The sequence below is a fragment of the Anser anser genome (genome assembly GCF_964211835.1).
Source record: "Anser anser genome assembly, chromosome: 30".
In the NCBI taxonomy this organism is placed as follows: Eukaryota; Metazoa; Chordata; class Aves; order Anseriformes; family Anatidae; genus Anser; species Anser anser.
This window is the reverse complement of record NC_139751.1, coordinates 1,657,253-1,676,780: the sequence shown is the minus strand read 5'-3', so window position 1 is coordinate 1,676,780 and position 19,528 is coordinate 1,657,253. Positions and strand designations below refer to the sequence as shown.

Below are 19,528 nucleotides of genomic sequence, written 5' to 3'. Positions count from 1 at the left end.
TCCCGGCTCCAGCATCCTCGAGCACCCTCCAGCATCCTGGCTTCAGCACCCTCCAGCATCCTGGCTCCGGCACCCTGCAGCTTCCCCCAGCATCCTGGCTCCGCTATCCTCCAGCCTCCCCAGCTCCGGCGTGCCTCGAGCATCTTCCAGCTCCGGCATCCTCCCGCTCCGGCATGCCTCGAGCATCCTCCATCCACCCCCACCCCCCCCGGACCCCGGCCGCCCTGCCCCGCCGTGTACATAGCCCAGCGCCGGCCGCCGCGGCCCGGCCCGTGTGTGTTTGTACTTTTCTACCATGCGGTAACTCGTCGTGCCTCCGCCCTGGTCATTGCTGGCAGAGCTGCCACCCGCACACGCATGCAAACGAAGCGCCGCCGCCGCTAACGAGCAATTAATAAACCGTGCGCCACCACCAGCCTGGCTCCAGCGAGCCCTTCCCTTGGACCTGAGATGGGGGGGGGGGGGGGGGGGGTTTGGGGACGGGGACGGAGGTGGCAGCAGGGTCCCCGGGGGGCTGCTCACGCAGCGGGGCTGGGCGCTGAAGCACCCAAGGGTGGGGGATCCTGGGGTCCGTTCCCCCCCCCCCCACCCACCCAGCGTGAAGGCAAGGAGGAGCCGGCGCGGAGAAGGGATCCGTTTAATACAGGTGGCGGGTGCTGGGCCCCCGCACACGCGTGTGCACGGGTGCTCGTGCGCCCACGCCCGGCAGCGTGCGTGCAAAGAGGGCGCGCGCCCAAGGGCGCTGGGTGGTGCGGGCGGGTGCCCCCGTGGCCGTGCGCGCTCACGTGGGTGTGCAAACGGACACGCGTGTGCTCCCACGTGGGTGTGCAAACACGCGCTTGTGCCCCCCCGTGAGTGCGCGTGCACGCACGCCGTGCAAGGCAGGTGCACGGCCCGGCACCTGCGTGTCCCCAACCCGGGGCGCGGTTACAGCGAGGTGGCCCCGGGGACACCCCGGGGGGGGGCAGTGAGAGCGGGACGAAGCGTGGCGGGGGGGCTGTGCTGCTCGTGGCCCCCGTGTCACCCCCCCTGGGGTCCCGGTGGCGGTGGGTAGGGGCCAGGGGACAGCTCGGGGGGGGGGGGGGGGGGCTCGCCACCGCCCCCACTGCCAGGCCGAGGCGGCCGATAAAATAAATAATAATAATTAAAAAAACCAAACAAACAACAAAAACGTCACGAACACCCCAAAACAGCCGTCGGAATCTTAGAAAACGATCGTTAAAAAAAACGCGGTGGCTCGGCTCCTTCGCTCCTGCCGGCGGGGGGGGGGCACCTGGGGACAGAGGGGGGGGGACGCGTGCTGGGGGACGGGGAGCCCGGGTGCGCCCCCCGCCCCCGCCCGGTGCCACCTCCCCCGGTGCCACCTGTCCCCGTCCCCTGGGGCGGCGCTCCCAGTGTCCCTCCAGTGTCCACAGTACACCCTGCGATGTCCCCAGTACAGCCCACGGTGTCCCCAGTATACCCCACCGTGTCCCCGTGCACCCTGCGGTGCCCCAGCGTGCACCCACAATGTCCCAATACACCCCCGTGGTGCCCCAGTATGCATCTGTGGTGCCCAGTATATACTCGTGGTGGCCCAGTATGCCCCCACAGTGCCCCAGTATGCACCTGCAGCCTCCCACTATGCACCTGCAGCCTCCCATTATTTACCTGCAGCCTCCCAGTACGTGCCCACAGCACCCCAGTACATGCCCATAGCGTCCCAGTACGTGCCCACAGCCTCCCAGTATGCACCCACAGCCCCCCAGTACACGCCTGCAGCACCCCGGTATGTGCCCATAGCACCACAGTACGCGCCCGCAGCGCCCCAGTGTGCCCCCGCAGTGCCCCAGTACGTGCCCATAGCGCCCCAGTACGTGCCCGTAGCGCCCCAGTACGTGCCCGCAGCCTCCCAGTACGCGCCCGCAGCCCCCCAGTACGCACCTACTGGCTGCTGGCAGCACCCTTGCCCTCCTCCGGTGCTATATGGGTGCCCTCCTCGGCCAGGCTTTGCCGCCCGTCCCCGTGGGTCCCTGCGGGTGCGAGGGGCAGGGGCTGAGCGCAGACCCCGCCACCCCCAGCCCCCCTTCCCCCGTGGAGGGGACAACGGTGACGGCTACTCACTCTCACCGGGCCCCGGGCCGCCTTCATGCGTGGGCTGAGCCCGGGCCAGCGGGCAGGTGCCCCCGGGGCTGTGGCTGTGCTCGGTGTCACCGGCGTCACCGTGGTGGCAGCAGCCGGGGCCGTGCTCCTGGCCGGCGGCGGCCGCCTCCTCCTCCTCCTCTTCCTCGCCCTGCGCCTGCTTGCACAGGTGGTGCTCCACCATCATCTGCAGCTCTGCAAGGCAGCGAGCGGCGCCGTGCTGGGGACCACAGCGTCCCCGAGCCCTCGCGGCGTCCCCGGTGTGGCCCCCGTGTGCAGGGACGCCCCTGTCCCCATGCCACTGCGGTGGCACAGCCGCTTGGCCCCTCTGATGGCGTCTGCAAGCAGCAGCCCCCGTCCCTGTGTCCCCGTGTCCCCATGTCCCCGTGTCCCCAGCCGTGCCACCAAGGTGGTGGCACCGCAGCCGGCCACAGCCAGGCCACCAGCGTGTCCCCCGCGTCCCCCAGGGGACCGTCACCTCCCCCCCCCGAGGTACCTTTCATGGTCGGGGTGGTGCGGGACACCTTCTTCCTCTGCCTGGGGGACATGGCCAGACCCGACTGCAAAGCAAGCGGAGGTGGGTGACCCGAGGGGGGGGGGACACAGGGTGCTGGGACAGGGTGCTGGGGGGCACCCCGGGGTGCTGGGGCCGCCCCCCTCCTCGTGGCAGCACCTACCTTCAGCAGGGGGTTGGGGAGCCGGTCCTCATCGATCTCTGGGGGCAGAAGGAGCAGGAGGTTAGCGGTGGCACAGGGTGGGCGCGGGGTGCCTGTCACCCACAGGTGCTGGGTGTCCCCACACCGCTCACCCCGTCGGGAAGGGAAAGGGGGACCCGTGGGGACGGTGCCGTGCTGGGGCCGCATCCTGAACCCCCCCTGGGATGCCCTACCGCCGCTCAGCCCTCACGGATGAGGCTGCTGGCCCCAGTTTGTCCGGAGGTGGCATTTGGGGACGGCCACCCAGCCCCCGGCGCGTCCCCAAAGCGGCGGGGAGACGAAGCCACCCCGCAGCAGCGACCGCGAGGGGGAGACGGACGGGGACGGCGACGCCACCCGGGGTCAGCCCCCGTCCCCAAAGGCCACATGCCGGCCGGGGGCAGTGACACGCTCTCAAATGTCACAGCTGGCGTCCCCCTGCCCGTGCCAGCCCTGGGGACGTGCCAGGCGTCGCGGGAAGGGCCAGGGCACGGCTGTGCCGCGTGTCACCGGCAGCTGCTTCCCCCGGAGATGGATGGGCCGAGTGAGACCCAGGATCCTAGAAGCATGGGGCAGTGCCACCGCCCCCCCGCAGCGCCCACGCGTCCCCTCCTGTCCCCCGGGGACCTGGCGGGCCGTGGGGTGCGCTGAGCGGGTGCCGGCCCCTGGTGCGACGCGGTGCCACGCGCGCGGGGACCCACCTGGGGACGATTGGTCGCTGCTCAGCACCAGGTTGGCCGGCGTCGGTCGGCGCCTGCGGATCTGGAGGGAGGGGACAGAGTCGGGACCCGCGGCTGCGCCCCAAATCCCGCCGCACCCCGCGTCCCCTGTCCCCGAGACCTCGCCCGGCCCTGTCCTCGTGTCCCCGAGCGGGCTGGCCTCGGGCCGGCGGTGGCCCCGTGGGGACGTGGGGCGCCGAGCCCTGCCCAGGACGCAGGTGGCTTTTAAATCAACATCTCCCCGGCCGAGGCTAACGACAATCAGGAGCTAATTATACCTCGGCGCCGGCAGTGGCGTGGGGACAGCGGTGACAGCAGCGGGGACGTCGGTGCCGTGACAGCACCGGGGACCTGCCCTTCCTAGGGCACTGTCCTCGCCGCTGCCCGCCCGCGTGTCCTTGCCCAAGGTCGCCCGGAGCATCCCAGGCGGCTCCTGCCCCCCGCCCTGGGGCACGTAGGGGGGGTTCGGTGGCCCCTTGGGAGGGCTCGGTGGCCCGTGGCGCTGGTGGCCGCGGCGCCGTCCTTGCCGCTTGGTGGCACGTCCGGCCTGGCAGCCCCGTGGGCGCCCCGGTGGCACCGTGTCCCCGGGGCGGCCGCTCGCCCCGCTTCCCCGCTGACCCACTGACTGAGCGGCTCCGAATTTCCCGGCGAGGATTCCCTAATGAGGCGGGCTGCCTAATGAGATGCTGATGAGATGCTAACGAGCAGGCAGAGCGGCCGGAGCGGGTGGGGAGCCCCTCCAAGCCCCCTCCCCGGCTGTGCGCAGCCTCAGCCCCGGCCCACCCTGAGGCCCCCCCCTCCCCAACCGCCCCCCCCCCCAACCCGTGGCAGCCCGGTTGCCATAGAAACCCGCGATCTGGATTTTAAACGGAGATTAAAAGGAGACGAAAATCGCCCCCTCCCCGCCACCGAGCCACCCCGCTCCCGGTCCGGCAGCCCTCGTCACCGTCCCCTCGCCCCGGTGGCTTCGGTCACCGGCCGTGTCCCCCCCCCCCCCCATCATCCGCCGCCTCCGCCCCAGGGCTCGGGGTGCTGGTGATGGAGCTGGGCCGGGCTCTTAGGGGCTGGATTTGGCCCAAGGGACCCTACAGAGGGACCCCAAGGTGACACCGACGCGTCCCCAGGCTGCTCGAGCACCCCTGGTGCCCCCCACGGGGACAGAGTCGTGCCCTACGGCGCAGCCCGGAAAATGCCCCCCCGCCTCGGCACGGGGATGGGGCGGGGGACACCGGCGTGACACGCTCAAGGTCACGCAGCTGGAGCTCAGCACCACGGACCTGGCTCGTGCTTCCCTTGTGCTCGGGGCCGGGCACCCATCCCCGAGTCCCCAGATCCCCATCCCCAAACCCCCATCCCCAAACCCCCATCCCCAAAACCCCAAACCCCCAAAACCCCAAACCCCCATCCCCAAACCCCCATCCCCAAACCCCCAAACCCCCGCGCCCCGGGGAGGGCCCCTTCGCTCTCCCCACCCCGCAGAAGGATGCTGGGGTCCCCCCGCCGTGGGAGGGGGGGGACACGCTCGGCTCCCCCCCCACCTCGCCGCTCTCCTGCCCGCGCTATTTTTAGATCAATCTCCAGCATCGATTAAGAAAACGCCGGGGCCGGGAGCAGCCGCTGGTGGGGGGGGGACGGGGGGGGACGGCGTCGCCGAGGGGCTCGGCAGGGTGGGTCCCTTCCATCCTACCCACCCCACGGGGCTGAACCTTGGGGGGGATTGGGGACCAGAAGGGGATCGGGGACCTTCATGGGGTCGGGGACCTCAATGGGGTCGGGGACCAGCCCATCCAGGTGGCTCCAGCCCGTCCCTGAGCATGACGGAGCAAACGCACCCGGCCTGTCCCCTGCCCGCCTCGGGGACACGCCGCGCTCAGCACCACGCCGCGCTCAGCACCGTCACGGGCAGAGGTGCGGGACCGAGCCCCCCCACCAGCCCCGGCACCCATGGGTGGCACCCAGGAGGGTCAGGGCCGATGGGTGCTCGTGGCAGGGAGGGACCTGCGGGGACACGGGGACCCGAAGGCCGTGGGGACGAGGGCTGCTTGTGGGGTGGGGCTGGAAGGGCTTGGGGACAGCGCTGCGGGACGTGGGGACGCTGCTGCGGGCAGGCAGGGGGCTGATAGGGCTGAGCACCCCCCCGAGAACCCCACTAAAGGGAACCCCAAAAAAGGGGAACCCCACTAAAGGGAACCCCACCAAGGGGAACCCCGCCAGGTCTTTTCCTGCAGGGACACCCCCAAAACAAGTGAGACACAAACCCAGGGAGGGGACACCAGCATCGTCACCTGCTGCCACCGCACCTCCCCGAGCCCGCGGTGACCCCTTACACCCAGACGGGAACTGCCTGGCCCGGTGGGGACACGGGGACAGGGGGTGACAGAGGCTCCCGGGGGCTGAGGTCCCTCCTGGGGGGTGACACCGCGCCCCAAACCCTGCCCGAGCAGGGCCCAGCACCCCCCTGAGCCGTGGCTGAGCTCTGCTGGGGGGGGAAACTGAGGCAGGGACGGGCACGGGATGCCCGCGGGCGTTACGGGGGGCAGGACGCCGGGACCCCTGCCCCCAAGGTGGGTGGGGGGACCCTCTCCTGAGCCCCCCCCCTTTCCCCGAGCCACTCTGGGCGCTGCAAATGAGCCGTGCAGCAGCCCCAGATGGTGCGTGGCCGTATTTAGCGACAGCGAGATGCTCGCCGCGCAGACGGCCCCGCGCTCGCCCCCGCGCCGCCGGCACGCTCCCCTCGGCTGGGGGGCAGCGCGCTCGGGGCCGGCGGGATCCCGGAGGAGCCCCCCCCCCGCCCCCCTCCCCCCCAATAATTCCTGGCTTTTTCGGCACCCTCGAGCCATCGCAGGGCTCCTCGTGTGCCCGGTTAGCGAGGGCACGTGGCGTTCCCAAACCCGCCTGGCCCCGGAGCCCGCCAGCCCGCGGGATTTGGGGTCGGAGGAGGACCCGGGGGTGCTCGGTGTGGGGCCGGGGGGGGGCCAAGTGAGCTCCGCACCCGGGTTCCCAGCCCCTGAGCGGCGCGGCCGCGTCCCCTGGACATGCAATACCTGCTGCTATTCTGGGGCCGCACGCCGAGCCAAGATGGTTTTGCAATGGGCTCCCACGGCCAGGCCCCGCTGCCCGAGCCCCCCCTGCCCCCCGTTGCTGCAGCCGGGCTCTGCTGGCCCCGGGGTGCCGCCGGCCACCCTGTGTGTGTGTCCCCCCCCGCCCCAGTGTCACCCCACAGAGCTGAGGGGGGCCTGCGGGTGAGCCGCCCGCCCTGGGGCCCGTTGGATGCCCTCCAGCAGGGGTTGAGCAAGCAGGGGGGCGGCGTGGGGGCCGGGGGGGGCCCCGTAACCCTACACCCCCCCTGGGCAGCCCGAAGGTGCGGCGCTGAGCCAGCCAACGGCTCCGGCACAGCACCCGGAGCCCCTCGGCCGTCCCCGACCCGCGGGGGCTGCGTGGCCCCCAGCCCGTGGGGGGGCTTCTCCGGGGGACAACGGGGCGCGGGGGGGTCCCCCACGGTTAGGGCCCGTCGCCGGGGTCGGGGTCGATGCGGCCACGCCGCCCCCAGCCCCATGCGCCCCGAATCGGCGTGTCTGTCCCACGCAGCACCCCGTGTGTCCCCCCCCCCCCCAGCACCCACGCTGCTGCACGGCACCCAAGGGTGCTGCCAGCACCGCTGCTGTCACCAGGGGGCTGCTCGGTGCCACGCCGTGCCCTGCACCCCAGGGGACGGCACAGGGTCCCCTCCGTGTCCCCTGGGGGGGCTCCAAAGCACCCCACGGTCCCCACCCAGTGCCCCCCCCACCCAGTGTCCCCCCCTCCCCGGTGTCCCCCGCCCTTCAGTGTCCCCCACCCTCGGTGTCCCCCTCCCTCGGTGTCCCCCCCTCCCCAGTGTCCCCCTCCTGGTGCCACCCCCTCCCGGTGTTCCCCCCGGTGTCCCCCCCCCATTGTCCCCCCCTCCAGTGTCCCCCCCCCCCCTCCGGTGTCCCCACCCCGTTGTCCCCCCTCCCCTCGTTGTCCTCCCCTCCCGGTGTTCCCACTCCCGGTGTCCCCCCTCCCGGTACCCCCCCCCTCCGGTGTCCCCGGTGTCCCCCCCCCGGTGTCCCCACCTGCTCCGCCGCCTCGGGGTCGAGGTGCGGCTCCAGGAGCGGCACCGTGAACTGGATCTTGCGGGGGCTGTTGGGCTCCATGGCGGGCGGCTCCTCCGGCGCCTTCCCGGTGCTTACCGGAGGCTCCCGGAGCCGCCCCGGTCCCGCCCCGGTCCCGCCCCGGTTCCGCTCCGGCCCCCCCCCCCCCCCCCGAGAGCGTTCCCGGAGCCGCCCCCGGTCCCGGTGCTGAGCCCGGCCCCGCTCCGCCCGCCCCCCCCGCCCCCCCCCCCGGAGCCGCCCCGGTACCGGCGATTGGTTGCCGGACGGACAGACGGACACCGGCACGGACAGACGGACGGACACCGGCACTGACACCGGCACGGACAGGCGGACAGACGGACGGACAGACGGACAGGGGCACCGCGCAGGGCGAGGGGCGCAGCGCAAGGGTGGTGGTGGTGGTGGGGGGGGGGGCGCTGGGACAGACAGACGGACGGACGGACGGACAGACGGACGGGAGGAGGCAGGGGCTGGCGGATGGACGGACGGACGGATGGACAGACGGACGGACGGACGCCGGCAGGGGAAGGACAGAGGGACAGGCGCGGCCACCGGGGCAGACGCAGAGGGACGTGGGCGAAGGGGAGCGCGGGGGACAGACGGACCCCGGGGACGGACACACGGACAGGGCGCAACGCGGGCACGCGGCCGGGACTGACGGACGCCGGGGCAGGGCGACGCGTGGGGACGGACACGCGTGGGGACAGACGGACACGCTGGGGCACACGGGCGGTGGGACACGGGTGGTGGGACACAGGGGCGGCAGGACGCACGGACAGCAGGACACAGGGACAGCAGGACACACGGACAGTGGGACACACGGGCAGCAGGACACACGGACAGCAGGACACAGGGACAGGACACAGGGACAGCAGGACACATGGATGGTGGGACACATGGACAGCAGGACACACGGACAGCAGGACACATGGACAGTGGGACACAGGGACAGCAGGACACACGGACACACGGGGCAGACACACGCCCGCACTGGGACAGACACACGGACGTGGCCATCAGGACCCCCAGGGACACGGGTCCTGCGCAGGCAGGGACAGACACACGGCCAGACCCTCGGAGCACGTGGCCACCGGGGTGCGGGGACGGCAGGACGGACGGACGCAGGGACAGACGCCCGGACAAGGCCAGGCACCAGCAGCCGGCCGCTCGGAGGGCACGGCACGAGCAAAGTCCACACGTGCTGCGCCCCGGGCCCGCTGCCCATGGGGGCAAATTCCCCTGGGGCATCGATCGCCCCCCCCCCCCCCCCCCAGCCCCCACGGGGCCCGTCCCTGCCCGCGGAGGTGGCCCTGCGCCCCTCGTCCCCATTGTCCCTCGTGACTGCAGGGGGGGACGTGGCGCGGTGTCGCCCCCAGGGTGGCTGCCTCCCCGATTTTGGTGGCCCAAAAGGGGACGCTGGCCTCCCCCGTGGTGGTGGCGGGGACGGGGTGGCAGCAGGAGGCCCGAGTTTCCTGGGGACTTCACGGTGGCAGGTCCCTGGATGCCCCGTGCCCCCGGGAGAGGCCGTCCTAAAAAAAAAAGGGTGAAAGATTGAGGGACAAGGAGGGGACGAGCGCTGCCCTGCACCCCGTGCCACCCCCCTGCGGGCTGGGACACTGCCATGTGGCAGCCCCTCTGGATGGGCACGGGGCCACGTCCCCGGTGTCCCCAGTGCTGCTGCAGCCCGGGGGTGTTTTTTGGGGGTGTCCCCAACCCTGTAGGGGACACGGCGGGGACAATGACCCCCCTCCAGCCAGGGTGGAACCCCCCTTGGCAAGGTGTGACACCCCCCAGAGCGGTGATGGGGACAGGGGTGACCTCTGCTCTACAGCATCGGCCACCCTGGGGGGCTGGGGGCTGCGGGGGACGAGGACACCGCGGTGGCCAACCCCGAGCTTCGCCCCCGTGCTCGGAGTGATGAATTTTGGGGCCCCCGGTGCCCGGTTCCAGCGGCCCCGGAGGCACCGTGGGGGCTTCGTGCTCCGGGGTGGGGGGAGCTGATGGACCCCGGGGTCCTGTCCCAAAGCCACCAGAGCCACCCCCCGCAGGGTCTCCTCCTGGTGGCTCTCACGGACTTGTGTCCCCAGCCTCTGCCACCCCCCCCCGCCAGCAAAGCTTCCCCAAAACCCCTCAGCAAGGGGCAGAGCCCCCCCCAGGACACAGCCCCCGACTCCTGGGGCTGCCGGATCCGGCCCAGGGTGCTGGCTGCCAGGAGGTGGGGACAGAAATGGGGGGGGGGACGCGGTGGCAGCGCCGCAGCCGCAGCCCTAAAAGCGCGTCCCATCACTTATTCATGCCGCGGGAGGCTCCGGCAGCGGGAATTAGCTAACTAGGTCAGGCAGGAGGGGCCGCAGAGCCGCTCGCCCCCCCCCCCCCCAATCCGGGATGCTCTGCCCGTGTCCCCCCGGCCTGTCTGGGCAGAGGAGCTGGCACCACGCGTGTCCCCAGGGCGGGAGGGGGCAGCGGGGACGGCGGCACCTCTGGGTGCTGCAGGTTCGGGACCGGACGCTGCTCTCCCCCCCCCCTGTGGCACGAGGACGGGGCAGCAGCCTGCACGCCACGCTCTCCATCGTGGCCTGGAGCTGGGGGAAAGGCACCAGGAACCCCGAAATGCTCCTAAAACCGCGTGCCCCCCCCCCCCGCTCGTCCCCTGCTCGTCCCCTGGGGGTGTCCGGCTCCGACGTCACACGGCGCCGTTAATTATTGATGCACCAAGCACTCGCGTGCAGGCGGCCCCGCAGCACCCCGCTGCTTGGGGGGGGGGCTCGGTGGCCCCAGCCGGGCTGTCCTCGGTGCTGGGGTTCAATCCTGCGCCACCCCCAGCCTCTCCTGGAGGCGGGAGTGGTGAAATGGAGGATGCTGCTTGTGATGCTCCTGGGTTTTGGGGTACGTCTCCCCGCACGGGGTCCTCTCCTGGGGTCCCCTTGGTCAGGGGATGACGGGACATCCCCAGCCGTGCCTCCTCCCAGCTCCCCTCCCTCTCCATCCCTTCCTCCCCTGCAATTTTCCGGCCTCCTCCAAGCAACGAGGACACAAAACAGCAGCCGGGACCTCGCCCTCGTGCTGTCAGCAAATAACCGCGGCTCCCTGGGGCTGCCCGCGTGCGCTCTCGGCTCGGCCCACTTCCATTTTACTCCTCGCCGGGCTTTTACGGGAAAATCCTGCCCGGCTTCGATCCGGCCTTGCCCTGCTCGGCCTCGTCCCGGGAGCCTTGGATGCGGCCCCAGCTTGGCGGCGGGGAGGAGGCTTCAAAGCCCAGGAGCTGCTGGGGAAGGTGGAGGGGAAAGCGGCTTCAGAGCCGTGCGGCGGCGGGCGGAGAGGCTGCAAAGTCATTTTTTGGGGGGGGAATATCGGGGAGGAGAAGGTGGAATCGGGCCCAGATGTGGGGTGATAGCGCTGGGATGGATGCAGCAGGGATCTGGGGATGCTCCAGGTCCCTTGGCCACTAAGCACAGCGTCCCCTGGCCCTCGACATCCCTGAGCATCCCTGCCAGGGCAGGGATGGCGGGTGCTGGATGTGACCCAGGGCTAAAAAAACCCTCCAAGTGCATCGGGCTGAAAGCATCCCGCGGGAGGAGGAGGCTGCTTTTCGGCTCCTGGCCTGGAGGGAAGCCAGGGCACAGGCATCACGGCGGGGACGAAACCCTTCCCCGCAGAGGAGGGGACGAAGTGGCACGGTGGCGATGCGCCGCGGGGCTTCCCTGGAAAATCGCGCTCCCGGGCGGGATAAAGCAATGGTTAATTCGGGGCTTTTATCCGCAAACGCTTGCAGGCTAAAAATATCCCTCCTCCGGGCAGCACCATTCCAGGAGAGCGCGTCCTGACGGCCCGGCTCGTTGCCTTTTTTGATGGGCTCGTGGCTTTGGTCGAGCCGCGCTGGCCGGGCTCACCGTGGGGCAGCCGTGGTGCCGCGAGGGGCAAGGCGCCGGTGAGGGCTGGGACGGGACCTGCCCCACCGCCGCTCTTTTTTTTTGGGTAGGAAAAGCAGCAAAGGTCAAGGGGAGGACGGGGATAAAGCCATCTTCATCCCGGAGCTCTTCCTCAGCCTCTTCATCCACCTCTCGCCCCTCTGCCTCTGTCCTACCAGGGCTGGTGGCCCACGGGCAGCGCTGGTGGCCACAATGTCCCGGCTGGAGGTGAGTGCCATCCTTCCGTGCCATCCTGTCCTTGTCCCCAGGTGCCTGTCCTTGTCCCCAGGGTCCTGTCCTTGTCCCCAGGGGCCTGTCCTTGTCCCCACGTGCCTTCAGCCCGGTGCTGGAGGAGCTGCTGGAAGGTGGGGAGCGGAGCTGGGGCTGCGCGGAGAGCAAAAAGCTTTTGGGAAAGAGGCCTTTAAAAGGCCACCTCCAGCACCCATCCTGCCTCACCGCCCGGCTTCGTGTCCCCGCAGCCTGTCCCCTCTCCTCCCCGCAGCCTGTCCCCTCTCCTCCCCGCAGCCTGTCCCCTCTGTCCCCTCTCCGTGCCGGCTCCCGGCCCCTTATCGGAGCTGCGCAGCGCTGGGGGCAGTGGGCCGGGTGCCGATTATCTCCTGCAGCTCCCTTATCGCCCCGTGGCCGCCTGCAGCTTGGCACAGCGTGCCAGCCTTCGGGGTGGCCCTCCAGCCTCCCAGGTCCTCCAGGGAGGGGAAAATCCGGCCGGAGGATGCGGAGCCGCTCGGGTGCCTCCGTGCCCCACCAGGAGCATCGCTCCCAGCATCGCCAAGCGGCTTTTTCCTCCGTGCAAAGCACCGATTCCCCTCACCCCACCGCCCCGCTCAGCACCGCTTGGCCTGGACACATCCCCACGGCTGGCCCCATCGCCCCCGGGGACCCCTGTCCCGGAGATGGGTGCTCTTGTCACCCCTGGGAAGGGCGCCCTGGGTGGCTCGATGGGTGCCCGGGCTATTATTAGCCACCCTCGCCCACGTAGGCAGCTCATTAAGTTTTTCCCGCTGTGGCAGCGGATGTGGGTCAACGTTTGAGGTTTCACTGTTGATTTTTTTAATTTCCTCTTCAAAACAGATGAGTTTCCTCCCAGCTCGCTGACGACAGATGCCGCCAGGGGCCGGGCACGGCGGCGGCGGGGCGGGGGGGATGAGGCCGATGGCCCCTCGGCGGGGATAAGGCAGCGCCTCGGCGGGCTGCCCGGGTGCCCCCTGCGTGGGTGAGTGATGGAGGTGGGGGCCACCCGAGGGTGCGGGGCTGGTTTCACCCCAAAAAGGTCGGGGGGGGGGGAGGGGGGAAGTGATGGCTGGGGGGACGGCATGGCAGAGGGGGCGGATGAGCGGGAGGTGGATGGATGTGGGTTTGGGGGGGGGGAGGGTGAGGGGATGGGGGAGCTGGCGGGTGTCTGGGGGAGGTCCTGGAGCACAGAGAAACCTCCCCCCGTGCCAGGAAGGTGCTGGGGGGAGAAGGGACTGGAGGGGCTGATGGGGACCGGCGCCGGGGGTGGCACAGGATGGGGCTGGGGCGCCCCGGCACGTGGCTGGGACAAACGAGCCACGCTGGGTCCCCGATCCACGGTCCCGTGCGCCGTGGCCTCTTGCTTGGCTCTGCAGAGCCCCCGTGTCCCCCGGGGGCAGGCAGGCTGGGGGCTGGGGGCAGTTATCCCCAGCTTTGGGGGGGTCGCAGCATTTCCCTGCGGCTCCCACGGGGCTGGAATGGGGAAAGCCCCGGCCACGTGCCCCCGGTCGGGCTGGATGCGGCCTTGATGAGCACCCGGCTGTGGGGTGGCCACTCCCCGAGCCCCCAGCCGCCCCATCCCGGGGACCGATCCTGCGTGGGGTGGTCCGGGATCGATCCTGCGCACCCTGAGGTGCCTGGGGGTGACGTCCCGGCCCTGGGGGCTTCACCCGTCCTGCACCTGGCCCGGCGGGAGGAGAAATGGGGAAATGGTGACAAGGACAAGCTGCGATGCGCCCTCCCTCCTCTGGGGACTTTCGGCACCGCTGCAGCTCCGGGGGTGCACGGGGGGTGTGTGTGTGTGTGCCAGCGATGGCACCCACAGCTCACGTCACCCATGGGTGCAGGGGGCTTGGGGTGCCCCCGGGGATGTGGTTCGGGTGTGCAGGATGCTGCGGGGGGCCCTAAATCCAGCTGTGAGCCGTGACCCCACGGACCCTGACCCCATCCATGCCAAGGCAGGGGGTGAGGGACCGTGTGTCCCCTGGGGGTGACACGGGGGAGCAGGGCAGGAAGAAGCAGCTGGGAAACGGGGGCAGGAGCGGGATCAGAGGTGCTGTGGGAGCACCGGCCGGCCCTGACCCTATAGGGCTGGGCTGGGGATGGGATGGGGAAGCTCCTATGGGGTTTAGTGGGGAGCGGACGTCGCTCCCCAGCAGGGTCATACCAGGCCCTGGAGATCTTCATCGTCTGTCCCAGAGGGTGCCGGGCCCCGGCGCAGCTCCGTGCGCCTTATCGCAGCCCCTGCAGCTCTTCCATCCGCTCGCACACCTCCCGGCACCGTGGGTCCCCCAGCACCCATGGGCCCCGGGGGCGATGCCTGAGCACCCCTGCAGCGGGATCGCTCCCCAGTAAGGACGGGCAGCAGGTATGGGGTTGGAGACAGGGTCTTCGCTTCCTGCTGTCCCCGCTCCTAAAAGGCAAAAAACCCAAAGGGGACCATGAAAGATTACGGAGCTGTGCGACGCGGCCACGCCAAGGGGTGATGCTGGGACCTGGGGATGCCTTGTGGGGCGAGGAGGGATGCGGGGTGCACCCACAGAGCCCCCTGTGGCACCCACGGCCTGATGCTGGAGGAGGAGACCCCCCAACCCCCATCCTCAGGGCTCTCCTGTCCCCGCAGGGTCTCCTGCCCCCCGCCCGGGAGAGCCCCGGCCCGCCTGGAGCTGCCATGGAGGGCGCCTCGGTGCTCAGCCCGTCCTCGTGGGAGAAGCGGCGCGCCTGGGTCAGGCAGAGCCGCTGCTGGCGGACCACGGTGGTGGAGGAGGAGGCGGCCGCTGCCATGCAGGACGTCCCCGAGCTGCAGCCCCCCCACCTGGACGACGTCTTCCTTGAAGGTTCGGGGCGCGCCGGCAGGCGAGCGCACGTGCCAACAGGGAACCTGCGTGCGGGACTTGCTCGTGAACGCCCACTCGCGTGCGTGCGAAGGCGTCTGTGAGCACGTGCACGGGTGCGGCGTGCCCGTGGGCACTTGCACGCGGACGCACACGCTTCCCGGGGTTGGGCAGCGCCGCTCGGCACCGCGCCGAGCCGGTGACCGCAGCGCAGGGGGGTCCCTCGTGCTTGGCTCGTGCTGCTTTATCTCACCGGGCCTCTCTGCTCCCCGCAGGAAGCTCCTACAGCAAGATAGAGACGTGGCTGCAGCACTGCGGGTGAGCTGCCGGGGCTGCAGGGCACACGCTGCCTCCCCCCTGCCCCCCCCCCCCCGGGGGGTTTCTGCACCCCTCGGCACCGTCCCCGTGAGCCCCAGGGGTGTGGGACGATGCCGGCGCCCGCGGCTCGCGCCTGGCCCTTGCTGGAAGTGGCACAGGAGCCGCAGGCACGTGTGTGCCTGGGAGGGGGGGACAGCGGTGTCCCCCCCCCCACTCCCTGCTCGCCCCCGCACAGGAAACGCAGATGGCACCCGGCCCCGGCGCTGCCACCGTCCCTGCGGGGAGCGGGTCCCCACGCCTGGCGTCACCAGGAAACCCCCGGCTGGCTTCGGCTTCCCCCGTTGGGCTGGGCAAGAGGGGCGGCAGCAGGGGTCCCAAAAAAAAAACCCACCTCAAAGCTGGGGTCCCCTGGGTGCTCGGCATCCCCCCCCCACCCCCGGTGCCATGCTGCCACCTGCAAGCCGAGCCACCAGCGCGTCGTCCTCCCCAGCTTCGTCCCTGTCCCCCAGCGCTTGTCCCACCCTGCTCAGGACCCTTCCCAGCTGCAGCCCCCCCCGGGATCGGGGATGGGCAGCACCGGTGGGGGCTAACTGGGGGTCTGCTCTGGCCTCAGGTCATCCGTGGAGGTGCTGCCGGAGGAGCTGGGCTTGCTGGGACCCTACGGTACGTGGGGTTTGGGGTGGGCAGCCCGGGCGCGGCGCGGATGGGGAGGAGGGTGGTGGTCCCCGCGTGTCCCCAGAACCCCCCCCCGGCTCACGGCCGCGCTCTCTTGCAGGCTGCGGGAGCAGCGGCGCCAGCTTCGAGGACGATCTGACGCTGGGAGCTGAAGGTAGCGGCCACCCCCGGGCTGTCCCCTCCTGCGGTGTCACTGTCCCCAAGGGGCAGAGCACCCCCGGGGGATGCAGGAGACAAAAACCGGATGGTTTTGGTGTGGGCACGGTCAGGCTGGGGCTGGCCGCCCGTCCCCAGGCCCTGCATCCACTGGGGCTGTGACCACAGCCAGCGAGGTGTCACTGCAGCACAGCTGGCAGGCGGGGGGACCTGTCCCCAGCCCCCCGCAATGCCCCACGTCGCTCCCCAGCACCTCTCTGCTTCCCTTTTCCAGCTCTTCTGCTACCGGGGAATGACAAAGCCACCGGCAGGTGAGAGCTGGGTCCCATCCCTGTGCACCCTGCTGGGCTGTCCCCAGGGCTGTCGGGTTGTCCCCAGGGCTGTTGCGTTGTCCCCAGGCATGGGACAGGCTGTGACACCCCCTGGCATCTCCCCCCCCCAGGGCTCTGCGGGGCAAGCAGCTCAACCTGGGGCACAGCATGGCATCCAGCGCCCTCTCCAGCGTCACCAACAAGACCAGCTCCAGGTAGGGGCTCCCCGACGGGGGTGCTGGGCCCCCCCCCCACCCCGTGACACCCGTCCCCGTGGCGCTGAGCTGGGGCCATCCCCTCCGCAGCATCTCCGAGGTGCTGGAGTGGCGGCAGGCGGACGCCGAGGAAATCCTCTACAACCTGGGCTTCGTGCAGAGCGAGCCGGGCGCCGTGGCTCGCATCCCCGCGCGCTTCTTCTCGGCGCCCTCGCAGGCCAAGGGCATCGACTTCCAGCTCTTCCTGAAGGCCCAGGTGCGGCGCATGGAGATGGAGGACCCCTGCCTGATGCTGGCCAGTGAGTGACACCCGGGTCCCCAAGCTTGTTGGGGGGGGGGGGGGAACAATGACGTGGGGAGCTGCGCTTGCCCACCCCCCTAGAGCCGGGGTTTATCCGCCGCGCTGCGCTTTGCTCCATGGGGATGGTGGCAAAGATGCTCTCGTGCCTCAGTTTCCCCTCCCCCCCCCCGTGCCATCTGGGGAGGCCACCCCATCCCTGCTGCAGCCCCCTGAGCACCCCTCACCCCCTGAGCGTCCCCCCCTTTGCCTCCTCCTTCCCCCTCTCCCCCCCCCCAGGTCGCTTCCAGCAGGTCCAAGCTCTGGCCGCCACGGCCGACGCGTTCTTCTGCCTCTACTCCTACGTCTCCAAGACCCCCGTGCAGCGCATCTCCCCCTCGCGCCTCGCCTGGGCCGACCCCGACGTCCCCGATATCCGCGTCTCCCCCGCCCAGCCCGCCGTCCTCTCGCCCGGGGACCGCCTGAAGAAGGCCGTGGCCAAAATGTGCCTGTACACGGCCCCCCGCGCCGGGGACAGCCCGCGGGGGGCCGGCGCCCTGGGCAGGGTGGTGCAGGAGGTGCTGGAGCGGGCCAGGGAGGAGAGGTTTCGCTTCAACCCCCCCGATGGCGAGCGTGGGGAAAGGGACATTGGCGGGGTGCCCCTGGGGACGCACGGAGCCCCGGGGTCTCCGCCAGCACCCCCGTGGCCGGAGCGGGGTGTCCCCAAGTGTCACCGGCAGCCGGGGCTGTCCCCAAGGCTGGCCCCAGAGGGGATGGAGCCTGCCGAGGAGCGTCCCCATTGCCTGAGCCCTTTGGCGGGGGGTCTGCCGTGGGCTGGGGGTGCTCCGTGCCCCGTGGGGACAGGACAGGGGGGCGCAGAGGACAGGCAGCTGTGGGCGGACGTCGCCTCGTCCCCAGCTCCGTGCGCCGCGGCCACCCATGGCGGGTGGGTGTGCGCCACCCCTGAGCAGCCGGGAGCCGAGGGGGACTCCGGTTTTGGCTCCAGCCCCTGGGGGACCTCCCCCGGGAGGAAGGAAGGGGCCCAGCCCCCTGGCGAGCCCCTGGACTCCTGCGGGGCATTGTCCCCTTGGTCCCACCAGCCAAGAGACGGAGGCCAACGGGCCCGGCGGAGCAGGGGACTGCACCGGGAAGGTGACCCAAGTGACACCAGATGGTGGCAGGGGGATGCACCGGGGCTGCAGCCCCCCGGGAAGGCTCCGGCGGTGGGGGGGCTCTCCCCCCATCATCCCAGCTGGGCAGAGACACGCTGCGGGGAGGCCCCGGACTCCTTCGAGATGGAAGAGGTGAGGGGCAGCGGCAGCGGGGGGCTGGGGAGGGGGCGAGGGGAGCGGCGCGGGGCTGCCGGGGGGGCGAGGAGCTGGCGAGGAGGCCGTGGAGCAGCAGAGGCGGCGGCGGTTTGGGGGCTGAAGGATTTAGAGCCTCTCGCACGATGGAGCATCCTTGCACGCCCCCAGCCATGCTCACGCTCGTGCACGGAAGCGTGTCGGTGCACACTCAGAAGTGCATGCCCCGTGTGCACGTGCACGGATGCACCTTGGCGTGGGTGTGTGTGCATGCACAGGTGCACCTTTGCACAAGCACACGCGTGTGCTCACATGCACGCACGCCCTTGCACACGCACTCCAGCCCCCTCCCCCCCCCCCTTTGCACAACCTCTCCCCAAGCCCCGGCCTCTCCGTGCAGGTGCCGAGTGCTGGCGAGGACGACGGCGATGCCCACGAGGAAGCCGGCTGCTTCTTCCCTCCCTCCCTGCGGGTCCGGAGAAGTAAGTCGGGGGGCTTTCCTCCAGGGGGGCAGGGGGTCACAAGGCGGGGGGGGGGCGCAGAGGTGCTCAGGAGCTGGGGGCTTCCTCCGGCACCGCTGCCAGCGCGCCCCCTCCCCGCGCTCCAGGCTTGATGCTGCAGGGGTGCAGCGGCCACTCCGACAGCAGCGGCTTCGTGGAGGAGCCGCTGCCCGAGCAGACGCCGTGAGACCCCCGAGGGACCCCCCCCCCGCTGCTCACCCCCACTGCGGCGCCAGCACCGGCCGGGAGCCGCCGATGGATGCACGAGGGATTTTGCCCCCCCGGGTTTCGGATCCCGGAGCCCGTCCTCAGCCAAGGGCTGAGCACCGCGTGGACACGTCTGGGTGTGAGCGTGCGTGCACGTGTGTGTGTGTGTGTGTGCGCACCCCGTGGTTGTGCTGCACCAGGAACCTCTCGACTCAGGACTTTCACCCCCCAACAGCACCAGCATCCCCCCGAACCTTGCCCTGTTTTCACTGGGGCTTCACTAGCACTTTGGAAACGCTCTGCTCCCCGGGCGCGTGTAACACTAGGACGGGGGTTTGCCGGGGCAGAGCCCACAGCACACTGGAAATAAAGTTCCCCAAGGGATCGGGCTGTGGCCTTGCCTTGCTGGGGGGGGGGGACCGAGGACACAGATGAGGGTTGTGTGAAGCTCCTGGCGCGTGCAGAGCTGGAGGAGGTGCTGGGCTTTGGCACAACTCGGGCAGCGGGCGCTGCTCGGCGTTTGTTTTGCTCTCCATCCTTTCTCAGCCCTCCCGAGCCTCCCTCCCGTTTCCTTATCTGGCTGCTTTATGGCTTGGGGCCTGTGCTTCGTCTTCCTGCCGCCTTATCTGCGAAGCTTTGCAGTTCTTCCTCACCTCGCCGCGGTGCCCTGCAGCTCCCTTAACCCCTCCCGTGCTGAATAACGGGGGGGCGGCCTCGGCACCTCCCGTGGCCACGTCCCCAACAGGGGGTCCCCTTTTCGTCCCCTGGTTTGGTGGCAACCGACCCCAGCTCCCTGCCCCGTCTCACCTAGGGCCACCTCTCCGTCCCCACCGGGTCCCAGCCAGTGTCCCCCCGTGTCCCCATGGGCCACCAGTGGCCGTGCTGCCCCCCCCCGCCCCCAAATGTGGG

At 70.7% G+C, this 19,528-nt stretch overlaps 2 protein-coding genes across 5 annotated transcripts; one reads left to right on the top strand and one right to left on the bottom strand.

The window, feature by feature from the left end:
• Positions 1-623: 623 nt before the first annotated feature.
• Positions 624-8,889, bottom strand: PPP1R1A (protein phosphatase 1 regulatory inhibitor subunit 1A). Of its 3 annotated transcripts, none has more exons than XM_083814549.1 (7): positions 7,912-8,889; positions 3,518-3,578; positions 2,799-2,836; positions 2,618-2,681; positions 2,104-2,316; positions 1,921-2,012; positions 624-1,269 (listed from the first exon to the last, which is right to left on the bottom strand). In XM_083814549.1, the coding sequence occupies exons 1-6, from the start codon at positions 8,680-8,682 to the stop codon at positions 1,924-1,926; spliced, it is 1,236 nt and encodes a 411-aa protein (XP_083670675.1). In that variant the 5' UTR covers positions 8,683-8,889; the 3' UTR covers positions 624-1,269; positions 1,921-1,923. The 3 variants fall into 3 exon arrangements, with proteins under 3 accessions (XP_083670675.1, XP_083670674.1, XP_083670676.1); XM_083814548.1 differs by having other exon boundaries at positions 624-1,273; positions 1,924-2,012; positions 7,912-8,886; XM_083814550.1 differs by lacking the exon at positions 7,912-8,889 and adding an exon at positions 7,627-7,817 and having other exon boundaries at positions 624-1,273; positions 1,924-2,012.
• Positions 8,890-10,320: 1,431 nt separating this feature from the next.
• TESPA1 (thymocyte expressed, positive selection associated 1) lies at positions 10,321-19,003 on the top strand. Of its 2 annotated transcripts, none has more exons than XM_083814551.1 (12): positions 10,321-11,801; positions 12,663-12,804; positions 14,446-14,659; positions 14,932-14,974; positions 15,588-15,637; positions 15,750-15,803; positions 16,056-16,116; positions 16,248-16,331; positions 16,422-16,630; positions 16,909-17,912; positions 18,313-18,394; positions 18,520-19,003. In XM_083814551.1, the coding sequence occupies exons 3-12, from the start codon at positions 14,494-14,496 to the stop codon at positions 18,597-18,599; spliced, it is 1,833 nt and encodes a 610-aa protein (XP_083670677.1). In that variant the 5' UTR covers positions 10,321-11,801; positions 12,663-12,804; positions 14,446-14,493; the 3' UTR covers positions 18,600-19,003. The 2 variants fall into 2 exon arrangements, with proteins under 2 accessions (XP_083670677.1, XP_083670678.1); XM_083814552.1 differs by having other exon boundaries at positions 10,322-11,801; positions 16,080-16,116.
• Positions 19,004-19,528: the final 525 nt, after the last annotated feature.